Source organism: Carya illinoinensis, chromosome 16, assembly GCF_018687715.1.
Source record: "Carya illinoinensis cultivar Pawnee chromosome 16, C.illinoinensisPawnee_v1, whole genome shotgun sequence".
In the NCBI taxonomy this organism is placed as follows: Eukaryota; Viridiplantae; Streptophyta; class Magnoliopsida; order Fagales; family Juglandaceae; genus Carya; species Carya illinoinensis.
This window is the reverse complement of record NC_056767.1, coordinates 26,350,617-26,374,980: the sequence shown is the minus strand read 5'-3', so window position 1 is coordinate 26,374,980 and position 24,364 is coordinate 26,350,617. Positions and strand designations below refer to the sequence as shown.

Here is a 24,364-nt window from a genome sequence, read left to right as displayed (position 1 = left end):
TCTTGGAACCTATTGCATGTACTATAGCTGTCAATGACGACATAGGGGGGGACCCTTGTCTAATAAAATCGGCATTTGTGGCAATTTAATTCTTTAGTTGGAAGCATCTGAGTAGGTGTAGCAAACTTTGTTACAATATGGAGGGCATTCATTAGTTTGGTGGTTTATCTTGTACAAGCCAGACAAGAGTTAGTAATTTACAGGCTGCAAATTCTTTCACATTGCATTTGAAGCTTGGGATGCTCTGGTTTTTCACTTTTTTTTTTTTTTTTAAAAAAAAAAAAAATTGTATGAAATATACTCTTTGCTTTACATTGATATAGTATGATCCATAAGCATAACTCAAATGATTATTAAAACTGATCATTTGGGTTCTTGGTGCTATAGAACTATAGATGAAATGTCAAATTGTCAAATTCTGATAGGCTTGTCTTATGACTTCTAACTCAAATGGCATTTTTCATATCTCTTTATATAAGAATGGAATAAAAAATGAACCTGAGTTCAAATTAGCTCATTGCATATGTAAATTATAATAAATACAGAGCGACACGCACGTATATGTTATTCTCTACCACAAAATGCTGGGAAAAAAACCATACGTTTTGAGGGATTGAAAATAATCAACAAAATACAGGGCAGTTCAATTAAAAAAGCATATCACCCTCGTGTTCCTACTGTTTGATGAAGCTTTTTCCTGTGTGTGTGTGTGTGATGTTGAAAGTTAGACCTACCACCGTCCATTCATAATTGCCTTACACAGGCCCCACCATCAAATTCCTTGTCCAGTCAGCTTCGATTCCACCAGTGTGGAGCTCATGGGTATGAGGTCTCATGCGCCACCCTCCATAATGGACTACTGTTTGAGAGCTACAAACAACTTTACCAGTTGTGCATTTATTAGTTCTTTCGTTAAGAATCAATGCAATCGCCCCTCCATTTCTACTGCCCCTTTTTTATTTTTATTTTTAATGCTAGAATATTTATTTTTGTGAAATAAATCACTTGTCTAACAAATTTAAGTTGATAAAAAAAAAAGTAAATTTTATTATTTATATTGTATTTTTAATAATTTTGAAATTCACTACTTTCTTATAAATTTGGGGCATTATAATCGATTAAGTTCTACCCCAGTTTTGGCGACAATCAAATGAACATTAGGGAACTATAGTAGTTTGAGTTCTACCCCAATTAAGATTATTCATAGCAAGTCATCTGATTGACTAATTTTTGGTTCTAATTGGAACTTGCAGCCCATTTTAAGGAGACTCTATGGGTCACGAGTTTGACTAAATTGTTCCTTAACCTTAGAAAAACTTCTTTTTTTAAATATATAGTGAAAATTTATTCGAATCTTTGAGTATTGATATTGGTTAATGACCCAAGATGATTTTATTAGTCAGTCCATATTGAGTAGAAGTAGAAAGCTTATTTCTTTGCTATAACCAATGATTCGAACGCGCTCCCAATGTCCAATTAATAATAAAGTACATATATATTGATGGAATATTTGATTTTAAATATTCAAATTTTAAAAAGAGGATTGCTAGACACAAATTATATAAAGTAAATCTATAAACTGATGCGACTTCATAAAATCCATTAGATATACTTTATATTGAAAGTAACTTTACAATCTGACATATCACATCAAACTACATCAACTTGTGAGTTTACTTTTTGTGACTAAAATATTTTCCTTTTAAAATTATATTTCAAAATTAAATCATAACATTTAAGCACTAGTATGCGCTCTACACATTGGTTTATAATAGAATTTTTCATTGATGGAAATCTTATTTCAAGATTATCTCAGCCTGAGCTTGATTTAATATTGGTCCTTCTTTGGAATTAAGCCAGCAAAATGTGCATACTCAAGAACCACTCTTTCGTACCTCCAACAAAGCCTAGGACGCACTGCACAAAAGCTAAGAAAACGAAAATTTCATAAACTAAATGGTCAACTGTACATACAGGAGTGTTCTAATTTCTATGGAGAAAAAAAGAACCAACTCAATAAGACAACACTGCAACCAACAATGGGGGCATTAGGGGCAAAGGTTCGTAAAATCAAACAAAACAGCTCAACTCTAATATTGAAACCCCAAAGATTAGACCTGTTAACTCTAAGAGCATCCCGAACCAGTTTAGCCTCTTACGTTCTCTTCTATTTCTGCAAATAGAAAACATTGATCAAATTACAAAACAGCATGATACATACTTAACATTAGATGAAAATCATACAAGTTTTGAGATCATACATGTACAGGGTGTACAATAACACCGTGATTAAGCCCCACAAATATGCCAACTCAACCAAATCCAAAAACCCATTCCTGGCTTTCGACTGGCAGAAAAGTCATGCGTTAGGATTTGTCGGGTGCTCGTCCTTGAAACCCTTAGATAGGAGATCATAGTTTATTGATGCCAGCTGGGATAGATTCTGAATAAACACATGAAATACAAAATTAAATCAAGATGCTGCATGACAAAATTCCGTGACAATGGAAAACATAAAAGTGGTGACCAAGGCATGAAGACACATCAGGGGGAAGAGAAATAAGTTAACCCAGAATCACCACAATTTAATATCAACCACGTTCATGCAAGGCCAATTTACCAAACATGGAAAGTCAATCTTACCCACACAAGGTTTAGAAGCAACCATTCCAAAAAGCTTTCTAATGGTAAGGTTATTCATATTCATGCTCAGGCTTTAACTTCACATTAGCATATAGATGAAAGTTACCTTGAATGAGAAATTACTGAAGGAGTAATTGACAGAAGAGCCAGACTCAAATTCAGTAAGACCCCCACATTCATCTCCCTGTTTATCAATGTTGCCCAAGAGCAAAGCAACCCAGCAAATCCCATGTAAGCATGACAAATCGGAAAGTTCTAATCATTATTTTGTCAAATTCGAAGAGGTTTTAAAATACAATACCACTTCATCCTGGCGATGGCTTAAGCAACTACTGCTGCCACTTATGCTGTCATTATCACTGGAATCCTCTTCACTGGCGGGATATGCAGTGTAATCCGAAGGATTCCACGAGTAGCGACTTGTGAAGTAACTGGTATCTAGCGCACTCTCTGAAGAGGGAACAAATGCAGCCTGTAAAAGAGAGAATTTAATAGGGCAGTCCATCCATCCAAAACATCTAGAAATATATATAAATATTTTTTTAATGACAAGTCCCAGAGATCGTGTAAATGCAAGATCTTTAACCCAGTTAAACCCTGGACCTGTATAATGTGTTCCCATCACAGGGATCAGGTAAAACATCTAGAAATATTCCCTCTACATCTTTATGATTTTATACATCAGGCAATCGCACCTTCTGCCTGGCAAGCGTGTCCCAGTTGATATTTTTGAAGAATACATGTTGCTTCACCTGGATCATAGAATCCAGTTTTATTAGTTCAACATCTAATGTATCATGGGAACATGAAAAAATAATTAATGGACAGGAGCATTAAGAGACAAGATCACCTCTGATGCTCCTCTGGCTCCCAGTCTCTGATCAGGGTCTTCTGTAAGTAATCTAAATAAGAAAAATATCAGCATATGAAAAAATTATTAAATTAATTAAGCTACCATCTATCCTGGTTATGTCAGTACCAAGTCCAAAAGTACGTCCCTTATATGATGAAAATAACATTACATCTAGAAAAATATATGCACACAATTGACTTGATCTTTGGAGGGTACAAAAAATGCACCATAATCACCTATTCAGTACATACCTTTTCAGATGCAAAAAATATTTTACAAGTAGACATTTACCACAATTCAAATCACTGAGAGAATAGAATGTTCGAAGTTGTTAACATCTATCATATATTTAATTTAATGGATAATCTAAATGAGCACCTCTTGTATCAGAGGTCATGTCTGTTTTAGTTGTGACAGGCATATTACAGACAAATCAATCCAAACCCACCAATACAATAACAAATATTATTTCCACCGAGTGATATAACCTGCACATGATAAACATTTTATTCCAGTTTTCTGTAATAGGCACTATGTATTGCCTGATTACAAGCAACCACCATAGCAACATAATGCCCAAAATAACAAAATCACAAAGATATATGCACCAATCACTTGAATTGATTCCAGTTTCTTAAATAGAATTCTTGATATACCAGGTATGTACCAAAGCATTTATATCATCTCACATTGTTAAAGACTAAAAAATAGATTAACTATCACACTCTAATCAACATACGAATTGTCACGTTTCATTTCTATCAAAACTTTAGATTATGGTGAATAGTCCTTGAGTTACTCCCATGTGGTTTGACAATGTATTAGGTCCTGGGTTAGAATCCAAATACGGATTCGTCCTATACCATTACTATTAGCTGCCCAATGATTTATTAAATTTCCTAGTGGGACTGAGGTCTAGACTATAGCTCAAATTCGACCTAAGGGAAACACATGCTGCTGCCTTCTAGAACCCTCCTGACTGATTAGGGTGCCACTACAGTTACACCCAAGTAGGGAGGCCACCTCTGGTTGTCTTCTACCCTTTTTGCTCATTAGAAAGATTAAAAAATAAATAAAAATAAAAAAGAAAAGAAAAGAAGAAGAAGAAGAAGAGATTTTAGTCTGAAAAAATTATGGTATTCAACTAAAAAAAATGGTGAAAAAGATAGTAAACTAATGTTTTTTTTTCCCTTCTTTTTCACCATTTTTTTTAGTTGAATGCCATAATTTTTTCAGACTAAAATCTCTTCTTCTTCTTCTTCTTCTTCCTCTTCTTTTTTTTTTTCAAGAGTAGAATCTGTTTATATTCCTTAACAGGGTCCAAGCATACAATTGTCTTAGTTACAATCCACAGCTTTGCATTCGTAACACATAATTGCCATACAAACCCATAGAGCATTCATGGAAACTTGAGGGAAAAGGAAAAATGTGTTTCTTGATACATATGTCTGCCAGAGTACATCTTTACAAAAGCAACTTCAGCTAGATTTATAAGTCGTCATTTGGCAAAGCAAACTCATTCTTTCAATTATCTTATTTTTATGTAAACAAAACCCTAGTTAATAAAGCAATGTGACAAAGAAATCTGATCACAAACAACAATTAATGGATATTGTAGAGTACTTTCAACATAAAAGATCAAATACTATATAGTCCAGTTAGTTATGGCATAGTCACAACAACTAATAGATCCTTTCAGATGAAAAAAAAAAAAAAAGAGACCAAATATAATAACCATCAGATGTACCCTTACCTGTCGATTAGATCTTGTGCTTCAGGGCTCATTTCTTCTGGTACCCGGGGCCAAGGTATATTACGATTGAGAATATTATCAAATATGGTCTAGAATAAAAATTAAAAAAGGCCAGAGAGTAAGAACTTAATCAACAACACTTGACATAGGATCAATACTAACACAAATAAGCACTAGTTGCTTTTAAAATGTTATCATTCACATAGAGTAACATGTAAAACATCAACATGAATATGCCCTATTCAAAGGTGGGGTATCATATTTATCATCTGCTTTTGAGGAGAAAACTAGGTCCTGCAAATGAAAACCAACTTTTCACACCAAACTTCCAAGTGATCTGAACAGGCCAATCTGTGGCATACCGCATTCTACAGTCAACAGCCTCAACACTTGGTGCAATAATAACTTGCAATTGAATGGATTTTCATTGTATCAATTGAAAAATTCAAAAATTAACAGCATTTGGCGAACTCCCAAATCCTGAAGCGGAAACTACTAATCGTCCTTGTGAATATTACTGTTATTGCAATAATTTTCATCATAGAAACAATTTTTATTTTAAAAATAAATAAATAAACAAAGGCACAATGTATGTTATTTCCAACAGCAATGGTGAGCAGAATAAGCAACATGTTTAACCTGAGGATGTTCTGCATTGAATGGTGGAATGCCAACAACCAATTCAAATAATATGACACCCACGGACCACCAATCTGCAGTTGCACCTGTGGAAAAAGGTTCAACGATAGACTATTAGTCATTCCTACACTTTAAGTACTGTTCTTTCTTTGGGTAAATCTTTAATAACATACCAACAAGGAAAGCTAAATCCATCAGGTAGAGAATAAATTTGTGGGTGTGTAGGGAAAGAAAGAAAGAAGCATAATGGTAAGAGTGTAATTTTGTTTGAAGTTGACACATTAGTTCAACTTCATGGCATTGGACATCTAATCAGTACTGAGACTTTGAAAATCTTGTAGCTTACTCTCAATAATCCCCCTTGCTTAGCTTCATTGCTTTCAAGATGGCCAAAGTTAAATCTAAAGTTGAACTTTTAACAAAAATGAGAGGAGATAATTGTGGCACCTTAAACTAAGAAAAGGCTATACGAACCATGTCCTGTTCCCAAAAGTATCTCTGGTGCCAAATAATCCGGTGTGCCCACAGCAGAGCGTTTTTTCCGCCTTTCTCGCTGATGCTCGGATACAGATAGCTTTGGTTCATCTTCCACAAGTAGGGATGTCCCACTAACTGCTGGACCAGACAAATCATCAGTGCTGTTGATGAGACCAACCTTAGAAAGCCCAAAGTCTGTCAACTGCACAGATGGAATGCAGGAACTTTTTGAAATTTGAAAAGGATATCTCCAATAAAAACACAAGCCCAAACCATAAAAGAAGTTCTAAACAAGGAGTTGCAAGGTTGTGTGAAGCAAATACATGATTAAAATAAGTTCCATTTAAAACCAGCCAGGGAAGTGGACCAAGGCTGCAAGGTTGTGTGAAGCAAATGGGATAAAACTATAGTGTACCGAACACGCTTACGCTTCTAATGCCAACTATTGGTTTTGCTTGCCTTCTAACATCAGAGAATGGGAAAAAAATCACCATTGATTGAGGCCATCAAGGTAGAATTGAAAATTCAGCTAGGGCTTCAATTTGCCAACCAACTTTTTGATGGTAAAACAACATATTTTCTTTGGAATAAATTGCCAGTATATATTAAAATGTGACAGCTTCTCAGGATATCTATTCCCCACAATAAAAAATTGATCATTGACCAAAAGGCTTTCTGTTTTTGAGCAATTTTGAGAATTAACTAGCATTTATTGCTGTGAATTCTAAATATTTTTTATAGGGGTTTTTGTTATTTTTTATGGAAACTTGAGGATGAGTTATTTTCAGTTTATAACTCAGATAAGTAGCTAGTCAGAGTGCAGCCTAACGGTCAAAGAGGGGGCTTGGGATGAGCTGTAGTAGAAGTTCCTCTAGATTACCTGATACATAGTTCTGGCAGGTGGGATTACGTATCCGAGGTTTGAAGGACCCTCCCTTGATATTGATAAGGTTCCAAATCAATTAAAAAAAATATGAAAAAGAGTGAAAGGTGACCAGAATTTGTTTTGAGGTTCTGATCCAAACCATGAGAGGATTGTTTCACAAGGGTTGAATTGAGGAACCCGAGTATGGAGTTACTATCTATTTTGATGATCCAAATTTGTTACCATTTTCTTTTCTTTTTGCACTTTTCTTTTTGTGAGAAATGTTTTTGTACATTATTTTTTTATTTAAAAATTTTCATTTAAAAATATTTAAAATTTTTTTTAGAAAATACAGTGCCACCCTCGAGGGATAGCCCTCATGGGTGGCCACAAAAGGGCCACCACGGGGTAGGCCAGCCACCCCATGGGCGGCCTTATGGTGAGGAATTCTTTCTAAGGTTCTCTTTATTAAGTAAGAATTTAATTGAAGAAGTGAAAAAATGTTTGAAGGAGTAGAATGATTGTTATAAAATGATTTGTTATGTTGTATGTTTGGGAGTGAAGACATTTTAAAAGATAAAAACCTCTCAGGTTGAGACTTTTTTTTTTGTGTACCCAAACATGGGTATGTCAAAATGAAATTTGGCACGTGATCCCACTATGCTTAGTGTGGCATATTTGGGAATAACACAATCCTCATAATTTCAAAGATGGGAGAGGAGGGCATTAGAGCTGGAATCCCCCATGTACGAATCTCTGCTGCGTTTGGAACATGGAAGCAGCTGAGCTCACCTGAGTTGAGTTTAAATTTGCCTAGGTCAATATCCAAACACACAACTCCCAAATCATTAAACATCATTCAACTCAAGACCTCTTACACGTAGGACTCACAATCTTTTTCAACTCCACCTCTTTACACAAGGGACCCACAACCTTTTTTAACTTCCCATAAATACATCTAAACTCATCTTAACATCCAAACACATATAAACTCATCTTAGGTGAGCCCCACAAAACTCACTCCACTATCTCAACACACTACTATTTATAAAGAACTCAACTCATCTCAGCCCAACTCAATATCCAAATGCAACACACTATTTAAGGTTGTATTTGGATATTGAGTTGGGCTGAGATGAGTTGAGTTCTTTATAAATAGTAGTGTGTTGAGATAGTGGAGTGAGTTTTGTGGGGCTCACCTAAGATGAGTTTATATGTGTTTGGATGTTAAGATGAGTTTAGATGTATTTATGGGAAGTTAAAAAATGTTGTGGGTCCCTTGTGTAAAGAGGTGGAGTTGAAAAAGATTGCGAGTCCTACGTGTAAGAGGTCTTGAGTTGAATGATGTTTAATGATTTGGGAGAAATGTTTGCATGATGGCTCACCCCAACCACTTGACTATCTTCATCAATTTTATGCACTCCTTGATTTCCTCATCTACCCTAAATGGGTGGCAGGGTGCTTTACCTTGTAATCCTTTTTTTTTTTTTTTTTTTTTTTTTTTTTTTTAATTTGTAAAATGGAGGAAAAAAGAACTAGTTAAACTTCATATGTCCTCAGATTGCTTTTCTTCGCGCTTTTTAATAAATTGCATTCAATGATTAAAAAAAACTGAGAATTGGTTTCGAGGAGTATGGTTGCAGGAAACAAAATGTTAAAAAGAAAAAGGTATCATGCAGTTGGAACAATAGGTGTGGAAAAGACATTTTGCTGAATACCTAAATAATAACTTACTAGCTGCCAGTGCTCGAAAAAACCAAACACTAAAACTAATGAACAGTTAGGAAAATTTGAAAAGCTACATAAATGTGCCACCTTAATAAAGAGAGTGAAACATAGGCAATAAAACAATTCAATAGTGCTCATTGGTATGATATTCTAATGTTTCCTTTTTTTTTCCTCGATTTCCTCACCTCACTTCCCATTCTTCTAAAAACATTTCAACTGGTGTTTTCCATATGATATACAACATTATACAAATAATATAAATTCTACTGAATTTAAAAAAAAAAAGGAGAGAGAGAGAGAGAGAGAGAGACACTGACATGGTTGACAACAGTTGTCTGGTTGGGTATGCGTTAATGGGTTCTAGATATCTTGCCCACTGCCAAGTAACTATTGAGTAATAAAAGTTTATGATCAAATGCACCGTGTACTAAATGAGTAGCCATAACCAACCAAACATGCTGCCGCTGCTTTCTTTTTTCTTGTTAGAACTTCTCTTCTCTTCTTCTTTTCTTTCTTTTTTTTTTTTTTTTTTTTTTTTAATTGAAGCTGAAAAGAAGCAAAATAATATTTTATAATGAAATAACCATAAAGAGATTTCTGTATCTTTTTCATTTTTTCTCGTGATCAATGTTTTATCCATTACTACCTCTATTAAGGGGAGCCAACAAATCCATCATGCATCTGCTCATAACAGCCAATCAATTTATTTATTTTATATAACTAAACTTACAAGAGATATACAGCCAATCTATTTATACTGAAATCAAAAGGCTATAAACATAGAAAAACAATGGAGATAAAAAAAAGTTAAAGATAAAGTCACCTTAATATGGCCATCATGTGCAATTAAAAGATTATCAGGCTTCAAATCACGATGGACTACGCGGAGAGAATGTAAATATTCCAAAGCAAGTACCTGCACCACCCACCCACCCAAAAAAAGAACAAAAGATGAAGAAGAAAGGTCCACAGATATTATAATTGCACTGTAACATAGGAACAATCACATTTCAGAACAAAAAACATCTACTTACAACTTCTGCTATATAGACGCGAGCAACATCCTCATCTAAGCAGCCCAAATTTCTCAATAACGAATATAAATCTCCTCCATTCAGATACTCCATCACGAGATACAAATTTTCACGGCATGTAAAAGAATAGAAGAAGCGAACCTGATAATGACCCATTCATATATAACAAATTTAAAATTTTCAACCAAGGGGGAAAATGCTAAGCTAGCTAGACCTGCTCACCACAAAAGGATTGCGAACTGAAATTAAAATATCACGTTCTGCTAATATACTTTCAACGGCATTCTTCCGGATCATATCTGCCTTTTTAAGAACCTGTTGCAAAGTTGCAAATTGAACACGTATCACATGCCGTTTTAAACTAAGATCCTTCACAGGTCAGTGACAACATACAATCACAGAATGACAATGTGACAAGGAGGGTGTCCACGTATAACAAAACAAAATACATATAGGTGAAAGAGGATACCATGATAAAACCTTTCTTCAAAAGAAATCACAGAAGCAATATCATACATGGTACCTTTATCGCAAATAGGTCCCCAGTTGTTCTCTTTTTAGCCAAGAAAACCCGTCCAAATGCTCCACGACTGATTGGTTTTATAATCTCAAAGTCATCTATAGAGGTACGGTCCTTAGACGAATGTATAGGGCTTGTTCTCAGACTACGGACCACATCATCCTCCAAAGGAGCATCTTCATCAATTATGGTACTGTTCATATCAATTTTTTCATCATCCACCATCTCACAGAGCTGCAAATACTTCTCCCTAGAAAATAAAAATTCATTACATGTTGTGATATCCAAAATGGTCAAATTAAAACCTTCCAATGAGGAGTCATGGGAATGAAGGCTTCAACAAAAGAAAATGCCAAATGAACTTTTCACCGGAGCCGTTCGTTATAAATCTAATGCCCTCTTGGTTTTAGTTTGAAATATTCATGAACTTAGCAGCAAGATACTCACCGAATCAACTTCTCAATGCGTGTCCCAAATGTCTCCACTGTAAGTGCATCAAATTTCCTGCGCTCAATAACAATTCTCAAGTCTTCAAGACAAGACAGTAGATATGGCATAGAGCGATCATCATCCAAAGGTGTATTTGCTACACATCGTGCAATATCGGCAAGCTCATTCATCTGCATCACCCATAAGAAAATTCAACTTGAAAACATAAAAACAAATGACAAGTGGAAAGTGCCATAAATTGCATCAGGTACAGCAATAATTTCCAGTCTCGTTAAATATGCTATTATAATATAGAATGACCCTTCCCATAAGTTGGAGATTAAGAATATAAACTCCTACCAATTAATACTTCGGTGGTTGTGTTGTTTTTTTGGGGTGTGGGGAAAGAGATAAGACATGTCACAAAGGGATGATGAACTTGTGACAGCAAAATTTGTTGTGCGTCTAAACTGCAAATCAGTAGGGAATTTAAAATCTGACACTTGCATGGCCTATCAAAAATAAAAATAAAAATCTGAAACTTGCATGAGAAGGGATATGCACATAAACAGAGATACGGGAAAAAATCATGGTGATAATGATGGTAAGTAGTAATTTTTGTTGTTATTATAATGGCTATGGAAATCATTTTTTAACAAATACGATCGTTATAGAAAGTATATTGAATGAAATAATATCATTGTAATAAATGTAAACTCAACTCTAGACTCGAAAAAAAAATACCACTTTTAGGTAGTTTGACGGAGTGATTACCAAATTTGATAGTTTAGGGGGTGATTGCAAAATGAGTGGTATTTTGGGGGGTTTTGTGTATCTTCCCTCAAGAAATAATAATCATGTGTCTAACTTGTTTAGATGTATGGGGACCAATTCGTGTTGATTCAAACAAATTTCACATTGAAGTTAATTTTCATTTCATTCAAGACATGATACTTGGTGGAGATATTTCTACACCATTTGTGTAGAGTCTAGGGACCAATTAGCTTATTGGTTAAACAGACATTGTGGCATCATTTAGAATTTATCTCTTCCAAGCTGGACTTATATATATGCTCCAGCTTGAGAGGGAGTGTTATGGGGAGGAATATATTGGAATAAATACAATTTCAACTCAGCACGAAAGGTGGCAGGATCACCTTAATAAAAAATACACTGTCTAATTTACCAACGTATTTCTTATCTTAGTTACCAATTCCAGCAAATGTGGCGACCTAGATTGAGAAACTTCATAGTGATTTCCTTTGGAGTGGCATGGAGGATAACTTCAAATTCCATCCGGTCAAGTGGGTTAAGATATGCTCCCTAATCTCTTCTGGTGGGTTGGAAATTAGAAATCTAAGGATTTTCAATAAGGCTTTACTCCAAAAATGGTTGTGGCGATATAATATGAAACCAGAAGCCTTATGGAAGTCGGTGATTGACTGCAAATATGGAGGTTTGTGTGCCCGCCGGGGAGGGGGGGGGGGGGGACTAAAAAGGGAAGTGGGGCTTCAGGAGTGGGAGTCTGAAAGCACATTAGATGTGGGTGGGGGGTTTTTTACTAGTCATGCTATACTTGCGTTGAGAGATGCCTCTAGAATAAAATTCTGTGAGTGACCAATGGTTTGGAAATAATGCTCTAAGGAACTCATTCCTTTTAATTTTTCGGGTTGCATGTGAGAAAGAAGCTTCAGTGGCTGATTTTAGGGTGAAATCTGGTAATCAAGTCCAATGGAACATCAACTTCAGTAGGGCGGCCCAAGATTGAGAAGTTGGCAGCTTTGAGGACTTTTTTAGTCTTTTATACTCGTTGAGACCGAGCACTCACGGAGCTGACACGTTGTGGTGGGTACCTAGAGGTAAAGGTACATTCTCGGTTCGCTCTTTATATAAGCCTCTCACCCAGTCACAGCACAATCAATTTTCATGGAGAAGGATTTGGCAAAATAAGGCACCTCCCAAAGCTACATTTTTTGCTTGAACTTCTCTAGGTAAGATTTTGACAATGGATAACTTACGGAAATACAAGGTGATCATAGTAGATTGGTGCTACATGTGCAAAAAAAGTTGTGAGACTGTAGATCATCTTCTACTGCATTGTGAGATTGCTAGTGTTATGGGATGATGTGTTCTACACATTAAAGCTAGCTTGGGTTTTGCTCGCCACAATGGTTGCGCCTTTGGCTTGTTGGACAAATCTATGAGGTATTCCACAAATCACAGCCGTGTAGAAGATGGTTTCTATCTGTATTTTGTGGTGCTTATGGCAGGAGTGAAATGACCGGACATTCGAAAGCAATAAGCCCTCATTACGGAACTTAGATCTCTTTTTGTTAGAACTTTATTTCTAGGGGCCATAGCTGTAGATTTTAATGACCTCGATTTTCATGACTTTATTGTTTCCATTTCTTTTTCCTAGATAGGTGTTCCCTCTTGTATACCATCTTGTGTACTTGGGCTATGCCTATTTTTTTCTTTTTTCTTTTTTTCTAAGCAAGCATATTATAAATATATAAAATACTTACAGGATACAAGATACAACAGGGTGGAAGGCCTTGACATTCATCCCAAACCAACTAGTACAACACAAGAAAAAAAAATAGGGATTTGAGGCCAATGACTTGACCCCCGCCCATTTGGGAACCAGGAGAAGCCGCCTGAAGCAATTTTCATACAGTCTGATAAACGGATTGTAATATTACGACCGGAAGCAGCAGTGAATTAATTTGTGCTGCATGTTGCAGTTCTAGTTGACTGAATGAGACTTTCCCACAATCCTAGGTTAAGAGAAGCAATAATATAGGAAGATAGCAAGCGGGAGAAGCATCAAATCGCCGACAGACGACCGCCAGGAACTGTGGAGGTGTGTGAAGACCACAAGCCATACTAGGAGAGTGGAGGTTGGTCGGATCTAAGAGTTCCGAGGCCACTAATCCCAAAAATTCCGCGAGTGACGGCGGCAAGCTCTCCCTAGTGCGGCAGTGCATGGATCTCACACTCTGTTTGGGCCGTGCATGCTCTTTTCGATGATCTTCTTCTGTCTTCTGAAGAATCGGCAGCTGGGGAGTCTTGCGATGCGGCATGTGGTAGTCGTAGGTGGCCAAAAGCAGTAGATCAGCGCTTCTCCATGCTATGGTCGGAAAACGAAGAAAAAACCAGAAAAAACACAGTAGGACAGTGTCGGGACTATACAGACGGGAGGAGGAATTCGGCTCCACCCACCCTTTGGACGGAGAAGATGCGATTTTTGGAACCCATGAATGAGCCTATTCTTATTAATACAATCGTTTACTTTAAAAAAAAAAAAAAAAAATTATCATTTTGTTCAAATGGTCTATGTTATTTACGTTAGTATTATAATTTTACATAGTGACATTTACAATGTTGTATGTAGGTGCCATCCAGTGACAAGTGTAAACATTGACATTATCATCATACGAAACTTACAAAAACTCATAAATTAAGTTTGAATACAATCACCTTGTAGAAAAACTGAAGTAACCAATTTTCATATGAACAAAAAGCACCGTTACACAATACACACTTAACAAAACTAAATACTTTCTTATCAGGATCTCATTTCTTGTATACTTCCTGTGTACATAGGCCTTGCCTCATTACGTGGATTAATAAATTCTCTTTTTACTTATAAAAAAAAATAATTTCTTATCAGGATCAACTAGGGGTATGGTATAATCAATCCAATCCATCCGGGGGGAGTCACGAACCAAAAAATTCGGTCCACCCTTTTTTCAAACTGGACTGGACCAATTACCCCTAGGGACCAAACTGTACCATTAGCCATCAGTCTGGTCGGTCCGATTCGGTCCATATGAGCTAAGAACATTTTTTTTCTCTGTTCTTTTTTTAGCAAATAAGTTCATAGAAAAAACTTAATTAAATAAGTAAAAAATAATTAATTATAATTATATTTATGATATTAATAGTTACTAACTTAATACTTTAGTATTCACAATAGCCTATGTTAAAATTCTAACATTTTATATATGATTAATGAATATTAAATAATTCAATTGTCCATAAATTATTCATGCTTACTTGCAATTTATGTATCAAAAAAAATTAACTAATTATTTAAATTACGTGTAAATAGTAGAGTATGTATTGATATATTTTGTTTTGATAAGTGGAGTATGTATCGCCATATAATAACATATACTATCATATGATATATTAGTTATAATTGATAGCATATATTATTTTACATTTTAAATGGTCAATGGTGATAAATTAGATGAAAATTACAAAATTAATTTATACAACTACTATATAAAATAATATATTATATATAAAAAAAAATTTAAAAATTTTTATGTAAACATTTTGGTCTGGTCCGGTCCAAAAAAACCACATTTTAGGACCCGACCGTAAACAAAATTTCTCAGACACCATGAAGTCATGGACAGAGACTGACCAACTTGATTTTCGGTCCGGTCCAGACCGAAAATCTTTCAACCCTAGGATCAACACCACTTGAGTAGTCCTAAAGCACCTTTAGCAAATTTAACAAAGATCATTCTTCATATGATAAGTTTCTTAATTAATCTAATTGGATTCCTTTCTCCTATTGAAAGTGATATCCAACAAAGTAGATGGTTTAAGTTTGAAAACTCAAACTGATAATGCAATGAGAATTTTTTTTTTTTTTTTTTTTTTTCAATTTATGGCTTGGTAACTAACTTACACATCTGGCAGGACTTGAACTCACAACCTCAGCCACCACCTCATACAATTTAATTGGCATTATAGTCACATATATGTTTATTTATTGTCATATGTGGTGCTGCAAGCCTGCAACTCCCCAGCAGAGAACTAAAGAAGACAAAGGAAGTACCTGTGGAACATCATCGTGCTCCGAGTAGGCACCCTTTCCTGCCAAGAGCAAGTCAATCTGACTGCTCCTTGGTGTCAATAATGGAGACCGGGGAGTCATACTACCAGCAGATGAAGTTGTCATTCCTTGATCGGATTTTGGACCAAAACGAGTTTTACATGTCATGGAAGGTAAACCTTTCAAATCATCCATAAGCACTGAATTATCAGCTTCCGGAAAACAATCGAGCATGTCCTCTGAGCCTCTTCGAGACCAATCACTGAGTTTTGGAGAAAGAATATCAGATTCTTCCGTCACACTCGAATTTGATACTTTTGCAACATCTGGACTTCCCACTACATGTTGAACATCCTTCTGAGCAAATAATTCCGTCATTTTCTCAAGAGTTTCAGAAATTCTGACAAGACGCTCATTGACACGTTGACCTTTCTGATCACATCGATCAGCAATAGCACAAATTCTTGAATGACCTTCCACGTTTAAAGTGGGGACCTCCTCCTCACAAATGCGGCATATAATTGAAGTTTCATCAGATATATGTTGCTGATCTCCCCCGTAACCCCAAGAAATTCTGTGTTGGTGCTTGGAGGAATGTTCGTGGGAATCTTTTGCAGGAGGAAGCTCAGGAGGCTTAGCTACAGCCAAATCTGTGTCAGAAGTGGCTCTCCTGCTATTTACTTTTCTCAATGTTTCAACCTTACCCTCATGCTGCTCCTTCAACAGAACAGTATCTTTCATGTTTTTTCCTGGTGGAGATGGGAGTTTCTTCCAAGAAGCTATCTTATCCCTGACTAAGGGAGGCTCCAAGCTTTTTAAAGAGTCATTTGCGGGAGGTGAGAGAAAATTTCCTGGTTGAATAACATGGTCCCTTTTCCAATCCAAACTATGCTGCTCCTGACTGTAAGATTTCCTAGCTGAAGCTGCGTTTGAGGCCTTTGCAGAACTAGAACTTTTGGACTCCCTTCCCATGCCAGGAGGAATTCGTTTTTCTGCAAAATTCGGGATTGTAGGTTGACGAAGTGGGAAAACATGTTCATCCTCAGCCAAGCTCTCTTTATGGAACTGCAACAATCTGGTACACCTTGTAAGAATGAAAAGCATTCGGGTATGAAGCTGCTTCAGCATGCCTGGCAGATGTTCTTGACGCCTATCATCCAATTCCTGAACTATGCCTTCACACTGAAGCCAAAACTCCCCAGGAGATGTCATAGCACAACTCCGAGCCAAAACCAGCAAGTCCTCAATAGTTTCCTGCCACTCAGGATGACTATCTGAATTTTTTTCAAGAATTCCGATCAGATCTGCTGCAAAAACGGCCAAATCAGAGTTCACTTCTTCTTTTGCTTTGTCAAATTTTGCACGTATGACGACCAATATTTCCTGCATGAAACAGCAAGGAAAATGAGAACAAATGAAACTTCTAAGCACATTTATTGTCTGCAAAGCGATTAATAAAACTCAAGTACCTCCAAGTTGTTTAAGCCTCGAGACTTCCAAAATGGGAAAGGCCTAACACCTTTGGAATTTAGTTCATGAGAAAAACTTTTAATATCAGCTGGCCTCTTTCTAGGTGCACTTGTGAGACGTAGTATAGCTTGAAAACGGGGAGACTCAGACTCCTTTGGGTTGTCACAATCATATGTAGTCTAGAAACGAAAATGCAAGTCATCAACTACATTTAAAAGTTAAGTAATGGAAAAAGAAATAAAACCACTAAGTCAGATATAAGTGCATGGTTATCATCAATTACAATCTTTTCATAGCTACCTCTGGTGTACAAACATCTGAACTTCTTAAGCCTCCAGAGTGACGCCACGACGATCCATATCGTCCTGCAAGGTGATTCAAAATATCAAAAGCAGTTAAGCGTACAACAACAAGAGAGGGAAGATTTGGGAAGAAGAGATAAAAAAATGCCCAAGAAATTTGTAGCGATTGCACTAGACACATCATATCTTATCACATCCTGACAACTGTAAACAAACTCAGGAGGGTGAATTAGACATTTGGGATCTGCCTGAAGTGGTTAAAGCTCTACATTGTAGAGTTGGCAAGAGAGTCACCGAGAGTGGTAGATTCTCTCTCATCTTGGTCTGTTTTCATGAGTCAAAAATACTTGAGAAATGTCACTTCCATCAACAATTTTGTTTCAGAGTCCCTTAGTCACCCATTGGAAATCCATTTGTACGTTTTTACTTACCATTCAGCAAGACAGTCCATGGAACATTCGATCTGGTTCTATCAGCTTTGGGCTTGATAATTTGGCTGGGAATGGCTCTTTATTTAGAAAGGAACCTTCTCAAAAAATTTCTCAAAAGGTAGATAATGGGACTACTGGTCTGTTGCTTTGACTTTTTTCTTTTTCCAACTACTGTGATGAAAGAAAGCAAAGAAACTTAGCTTATTGTTTTCAAGTTGTTTCTTCTCATATGCTCTTAAAGGATGTGCTATTGAATCTTGGTCTGAGACTTCCTCAACTTTCCATTCTGGGTGATTGTGATCATATATTTATTAATGAAGTTTCCAAGTTTCAGCTTAAACTCATGGTGGACAGGATTCTCAGGTTTGGAACCATACCAATGATGGTTCCTTCAGCACTAAATGTGCATGGAATCTCTTAAGAGTGAAGGCTCCTATATTTCAGTTCTTTTCTTCTATCAGGAATGTTTTCTTGCGTCTTAAGATTGCGGTTTTCATTTGGAAACTATGAAATAATGGCATCCTGTTGATGAGAGAATCCAACAATGTGATGTTCCTATTGTTTTGAAATGTGGCCACTGCCCTCAAGAGTATACAAAAACTCTTTCCCAATTTCTTTTAAGAGAGGTCTCTTGCTGCTGGGGTCTAGCAATTCTTCTCATTGTTTTTTGGCAACCCACACTTTGTCTCTCTTAGCTGGAAGGTTAAGCTTATTTCCTGGTTGTCTTTTTTTTTTCTGGATCAGATCAAGGTAAGTTTCTTGCTCAGGTCACTCCATATCTCATTCTTTAGGAATTATGGCTTGCCAGAAACACTGCCAGATGTGATAATATTACTACTACAGATTTTATTTCTTTCTTAAGCCTAGCTCAATTGTTGCAAAGCATACTGTTATGCTTTCAATGTTCTTCATGTTCCTTGTTTGAAGCTGACAATTAGAAAGCCTGTTCTTGTCAAGTGGACTCCCCCCGCTCTTGTTCAAGTAAAATTTAGTTTAGATGGCACCTCCAAAGGTAACCCCGGTGCTTCTGGCTGTTAAGGAATATTATTGTTTTTATCAGTAAACAATATTTTATTGATCATGAGAATAGGCAAGTGCCCAAGTATAGGCTGTTAAGGAATATCGTGATCTCATTCTAGTTCCATCATTTTTAAATTTTGATGTTTCTTGGGAGTTGGCACCAATATTTTTTGCCGATGCTCCGAAATATGGACTTTTGCTTTACAATCAACTGAATACACTGAACCTTGTGGTTGAAACTGATTCGTTGCTTGTGGTGAATTAACTTAAAATTGGTTTGCTGGCCCCCTGGAAATATCATGATCTGTGGCAAGGTATTTGTCCTTTCATTAAAAATGTGCTTTGAGATTAGTCATGTAAATAGAGCGAGCTATGGTCATGAGGATGGCCAAGCAAATTGTGGTTCTCCAGGTTATAATTTTTTTTCTCTTTACTTCACAGCTTCCAAACTTTCTAGTAGGTTGTTTTGTCCTTGATGGATCAGGTCTCCCCAGTTTTTGGCACTAGCAAGTGCTGTTTTTTCTCAAATTCACAAGTGTTTTTTCTTTGCTTGCTTAGTTTTTATGCCTTGTTTTTTAGCATAGTTCCTTTGATGTATTCATCGTTTTCCTCAACCATAAATGAGGTTTGATGAATTAAATTTTAAATGTTAATTTGGAAAATACTACATTCTAACACCATTATCAGTGTCATAGTTGTCTTCGATTAGTCTCCATCCCATATATCCAATCCATCAACATTCCTCTCACAAAGTCCATTTTATTATGATGAATGGGGAAGAAAAACACCTGGAAAGCACAAACAACGTAGAACTTTTCCTATTTTTTCAATACAAGGATAAATTCCCATTGAATATATTCAGATCACATTTACATGTGAAGCATATGCAAAAAAAAAATGATAAAAACCCCAAGAATATATACAAATCACATTTCATGGAATTGTTTCTTCTGATCCTTTGGCAAGTAGGTATCATATTGAGCAGTTAACTCATAGAGTGAACTATTACTTTTTTTTTATTGGCGATGGGTGTCCGAGACAAAGTCCTAACAAATCTTGGGGGTGCACAGGCCCTTAACAAGAAATTTCCCGCAAGTGCACCTCAGGTAATTTTAAAGAAAATTCAACTTGTCCAATGGCCCCAAGTGTGTGAATGCAAAGTTTCAAACTTAGGACGTCTAGTTTATATGGCTAGCCCTAGTGAACAGCTTTAATTGGAGGCCTAAGTTGGATGAACTTTCTTTTGTGTTTCTTGAAGAGGTCAAGACCACCTAAAGCTCTTGGTAAATTGGATATTGAGAAGGCCTAGGATCATGTGAAATGAGGATTCTCCATCTATTTGTTGGAAAGATGCAGATTTTGGGAGAAATGGGGTGCTTGGATTATCTGATGCATCTGTAATAACCGAATTGTATAAACGAAGGTGGCGAATTGGACCTCACATTGCTTGGTAGGAAGAAGTTTAAACCTTTTATAATGATTCAAAAAGACTTCAATCGTGAAGTTGATTAGTCCTTTTGAAGTGTAGGTCTAGATGTGGCTTGGGTCTTTCTTGGGTTGTTACAAATGGTAGTAAGATGGAATGCCATTTGGCTAGTTGGAAGCGGTTGTACCTATCAAAGGGTGGCAGAAGTACGTTGAAAAAAGCACACCATCAAGTTTGTCTACCTAATATAGCTCCTATTTCCACTTCCTATAGGATTTGCCAATAGACTTGAGATACTAAAACGAGATTTTTTATGGAGGTATGGGGAGGAACATAAGGTCCATAATGTGAATTGGTCCAAAGTGTGTTTGCCTATTGCAGACAGAAGGTTAGGAGTAAGAAACCTAATTATGCCTACGAAATAGAGAGCCTCTTATGGGTGTTGATAGATATAAAGTACATAAGCTTGGGAGGCAGTTGTAATTCAAAAAAGTCAAATGGGTCTTTTAAGGCTGGTCTTAGGAAGAAAATTAGGAGGGGTGGGGTTGGGGTTTTTTCCCACCCCACTAGATTTGTGATGGGTGATGGGTCCAAGATTTGCTTTTGGCATGATGCGTGGCATGGAGATCAATCATCAATACACACCTTCCCCAAGTTGTTCAAAATTGCTAGCAATAAGGAGACTTATGTGGTGAATCATTGCCATATGGCCTACGGCTTTACTCGATGGAGTAGAGGTGGCAATATAAGACACGATCCGTGAACCCAACATAAACATGACACGAAGTTAGCAGATTTGGGTTTAATATAAATGGGTTTAGGTCCAAACAGGTTGATCCTTCAAGACAAGATTAATAAATGGGTCAACAACGGAGAAAAATGATGATATAAATCCACTTGTCCATATCTACATCAAATATAACATGTTATCATAGCAGTTCTAACATCTACTTCTACATGGACTGAGCCAATGCTCATAATCAACTTCTGTTACAATTTCATATTTTCAAGTCAGGCCCCAATAATGAAGGACGGGGAGAGAATAGAGAAATGGGAGTAGATGGCAGACTGCTGGGATTACTCAACGTGTTAATTAAGAAGCCCCAAATTCAATAGTTTTAACAGCATCAGTTAAGTAAGCTGTTAGACAGGCGCTTGATTTTACAAACTGCGTGCATACAGGTCATCTTATAGAGTTCTGTTAATCAACTACCAAAATGCTAAATTCTCAACCTAACATGGACAAAAAAGCAACAATTTTACCAGTATGTGCTAGCATGCAAAATCTTATGAAATACAAATATAATGGAAGAATGAAAGAACAAACAGATAACTAAACACATATGAAAAGTCATGGCAGTCCAATTGATAATACGAACAACAATCTCACGGTCACGTTATTCACTTTGATGTACAATTGTGCATAACCAGCAATTACCGCTTCATTGTTCAAACAATTAAATAAACCAAAAGAAACTATACCTGGTTGAGAGGAAGACTCCCCATTCTGTAAACATGAGCGCGCAATCACATTAGGACTCTGGTCTTTAGACTGCGCACTCCCAGTGGACATACTGTCCGAGTTGCTCCCATTGTCAACCCAATGTTCTTGGAACCCCAGCATCCTACTCGGACCCACGGCCTCCTTCTTCCCCCCAGTTCCAGAACCCGAGCCCGAACCAGACCCGGTATCGACTTTGCCGTGCCTCGATAAATTGCTGGCGCCAAGAGCGGAGCCCTTGTCACTGCTCCTAAACCCGAAGAAGCTCTCCTGCGGCAACGGTCCCGATCGCGTCTTGATCCTATTCAATCCCAGGGACGACGCTAGAATCGGAGACACCGACGACGGAGCCTCCGCCGGTGTTACCTCCTTCTTGGTCCTCGACCCGGAACCAGAACCAAGGTTAGAGCCGGGCTTTGACGGGGTTTGACTTGGGGTGACAGTTTCTTTGCCTTTAGAATCTTTCTTCTGGGTTCCATCTTTAAATTGAGTTCTGGTACTGGAGGGGTTGTCTTTGGAGGAGGTGGTGGAAGCAGCTTTGGGCTTCTTCTTATCGGATCGGGAGGGTGAGTTGGAGTTGGTAGAAAGGGATCGGGGTGAGCTGGAATTGGATCCGTCGGCGCTGGAGGAGTCGGATTTCTTGGAGGAGGAGAAGAACCGGCCCTTGAACACCATTTCTTGTCGAGTTCTAGAGCTCGGGGGGATCGAACTGTGCTGCTGTGGCGCTGCCCTAGCATGGGTGCAGGGCTTCTGGGACTGACATTGAAGATGAATGAGAGAGAGAGAGAGAGAGAGAGAGAGAGAGAGAGAGAGAGAGAGAGACGGAAGGTTGTGTTGGTAGGAAGTTTGGACTGAGAAAGACGGATAGAGGACTTTGGGATTGGGAGTTAAACTTTCAAGAGAGAGAGAGAGAGAGTGCAATGGCGTTGAAGCAACGAACGAGGAATAGATTTCTATTTCTAGTAAAAATAGAAAAAACTAAATTGGTAATTTTCAACCAACATTGTTTACGTAGTATATCTCTAAGTAAAATACTTTATTCACAAAATTATTATACTAAAATAAATTTATAAATTGATATGATTTGATATAATATGTCAGATTATAAAATTATTTTTATTATAAAATAAATCTAACAAATTATATAAAATCACGTCAATTTATACGTTTACTTAATATAATTTATTTGTATCTATAATAATTTTCTTTTAATTTTACATATAAAATCTTATTATTTAAATAATCTAAATGATATACTTTACACACCGACTTGATAATAGAAAAATTCATATTTTTAAACTTTTCTCGTTCTTACCTTGAGAGAGCAAACTAAAGTCACCATTTGATCTTTCTACAATCTTGGAAATCTTATTCTTGAGATTTTCTTTCCTAGTTTGGAGAAATTTCCTAAACCTTTTGGCTATCAACAAAGTCCTCATCATGTATTCAACAATTCCCCGTTATAGAAGTCATTGACATCTTCTTGCATTGTCTTCAAATCAATAGACTTTACTTTTCTAGGTCGAGGGAGAGAAAGGTTCATAAATTTCTAAAGAATCTACAAGTCAACATTTCATTTTAGTTTGGCATACAACTAGAACTATATTTTAAAAGTCTCTACCTCTTATATATCTTGATTTTCTCGAAGTTAGAATATTTTAATCCTCGTTTGTAATTTTGCGAATCGGAGTTTTTTCTCAAACTTCTTCGAGAGAAACTATTATGAATATGACATTCAATCCCGCTTCAATATGTCAAATATGTTCATCTAAAGACTTTAAGCTCTCATTTGCACCTTCTATTAGGCATACGCATCTAAAGGGGCTATATAGGTGTATGATAGATTAAGATATTTAAAAGTTGTATTAGTTTTTAATCAATTGGATTATACGCGTTTCACGAATAAAATCATAAATTTAAAACAAGAAAGAACACATAAAAGTGAAATTCTTTGAAGAATTCTTCAAATGTAAAACACTTTATGCTTGTTAGTGAGACATGAAAAATGATCTTTATATAGTTGTTGGTTTTAAAACCTTGATATCCAATCATGCAAATCGCGTTTATGCAATTCTAAACTTGAATGCCAAACGTATCAATAGTGTGTTCTAACACACTTGCTGTATAAGATTCCACAGTTCAGCAATATCATTGTATCAAGATGACTTGTTAATACGGCATTCCTACTTTGTACAAATCTCCTTCCACAAAAATTAAAGAGAATTTAAATCCCAAAAAACAGCTTAATCAAGATTTGACTAAAATAGTGAAAGACTTACCAATATTAAAGACCTAACAATTGTGTGAAGCCAAACAAAAAAGAAGGCCTTACCTTCCAAGGGTGTTGCAGAAGTTCTTGTAGAGGAAGATGAGGAGTTGTTAGACATTGTGTAGGCCACGGGAGACAAATAAGAATAAACA

At 36.6% G+C, this 24,364-nt stretch overlaps 1 protein-coding gene across 3 annotated transcripts; it reads right to left on the bottom strand.

Moving 5' to 3' along the window:
- Nucleotides 1-1,929: 1,929 nt before the first annotated feature.
- On the bottom strand, nucleotides 1,930-22,869 carry LOC122298458 (probable serine/threonine protein kinase IREH1). 3 transcript variants are annotated; one of them, XM_043108197.1, is made up of 19 exons: nucleotides 22,766-22,869; nucleotides 21,925-22,735; nucleotides 17,564-17,628; nucleotides 17,263-17,442; nucleotides 15,797-17,176; nucleotides 10,960-11,132; nucleotides 10,516-10,762; nucleotides 10,215-10,307; nucleotides 9,993-10,133; nucleotides 9,782-9,874; nucleotides 6,363-6,567; nucleotides 5,889-5,974; nucleotides 5,250-5,338; nucleotides 3,494-3,545; nucleotides 3,339-3,395; nucleotides 2,945-3,115; nucleotides 2,750-2,827; nucleotides 2,262-2,443; nucleotides 1,930-2,173 (listed from the first exon to the last, which is right to left on the bottom strand). In XM_043108197.1, exons 2-18 carry the CDS (start codon nucleotides 22,616-22,618, stop codon nucleotides 2,360-2,362), a joined length of 3,888 nt encoding a protein of 1,295 aa, XP_042964131.1. In that variant the 5' UTR covers nucleotides 22,619-22,735; nucleotides 22,766-22,869; the 3' UTR covers nucleotides 1,930-2,173; nucleotides 2,262-2,359. The 3 variants fall into 3 exon arrangements, with proteins under 3 accessions (XP_042964131.1, XP_042964132.1, XP_042964133.1); XM_043108198.1 differs by having other exon boundaries at nucleotides 21,925-22,731; nucleotides 22,766-22,850; XM_043108199.1 differs by lacking the exons at nucleotides 1,930-2,173; nucleotides 2,262-2,443; nucleotides 2,750-2,827; ... (2 more) ...; nucleotides 3,494-3,545; nucleotides 5,250-5,338 and having other exon boundaries at nucleotides 6,336-6,567; nucleotides 21,925-22,844.
- Between the last annotated feature and the right edge of the window lie 1,495 nt (nucleotides 22,870-24,364).

Excerpts from the sequence above, each read along its gene's own strand:
- LOC122298458 (XM_043108197.1), bottom strand. The coding sequence starts at position 22,618 with ATGGTGTTCAAGGGCCGGTTCTTCTCCTCCTCCAAGAAATCCGACTCC. Across the intron at positions 10,763-10,959 it reads CGCATTGAGAAGTTGATTCG|GGAGAAGTATTTGCAGCTCT; the intron begins GTGAGTATCTTG and ends TTTATTTTCTAG. Across the intron at positions 9,875-9,992 it reads GCGTCTATATAGCAGAAGTT|GTACTTGCTTTGGAATATTT; the intron begins GTAAGTAGATGT and ends TGGGTGGTGCAG.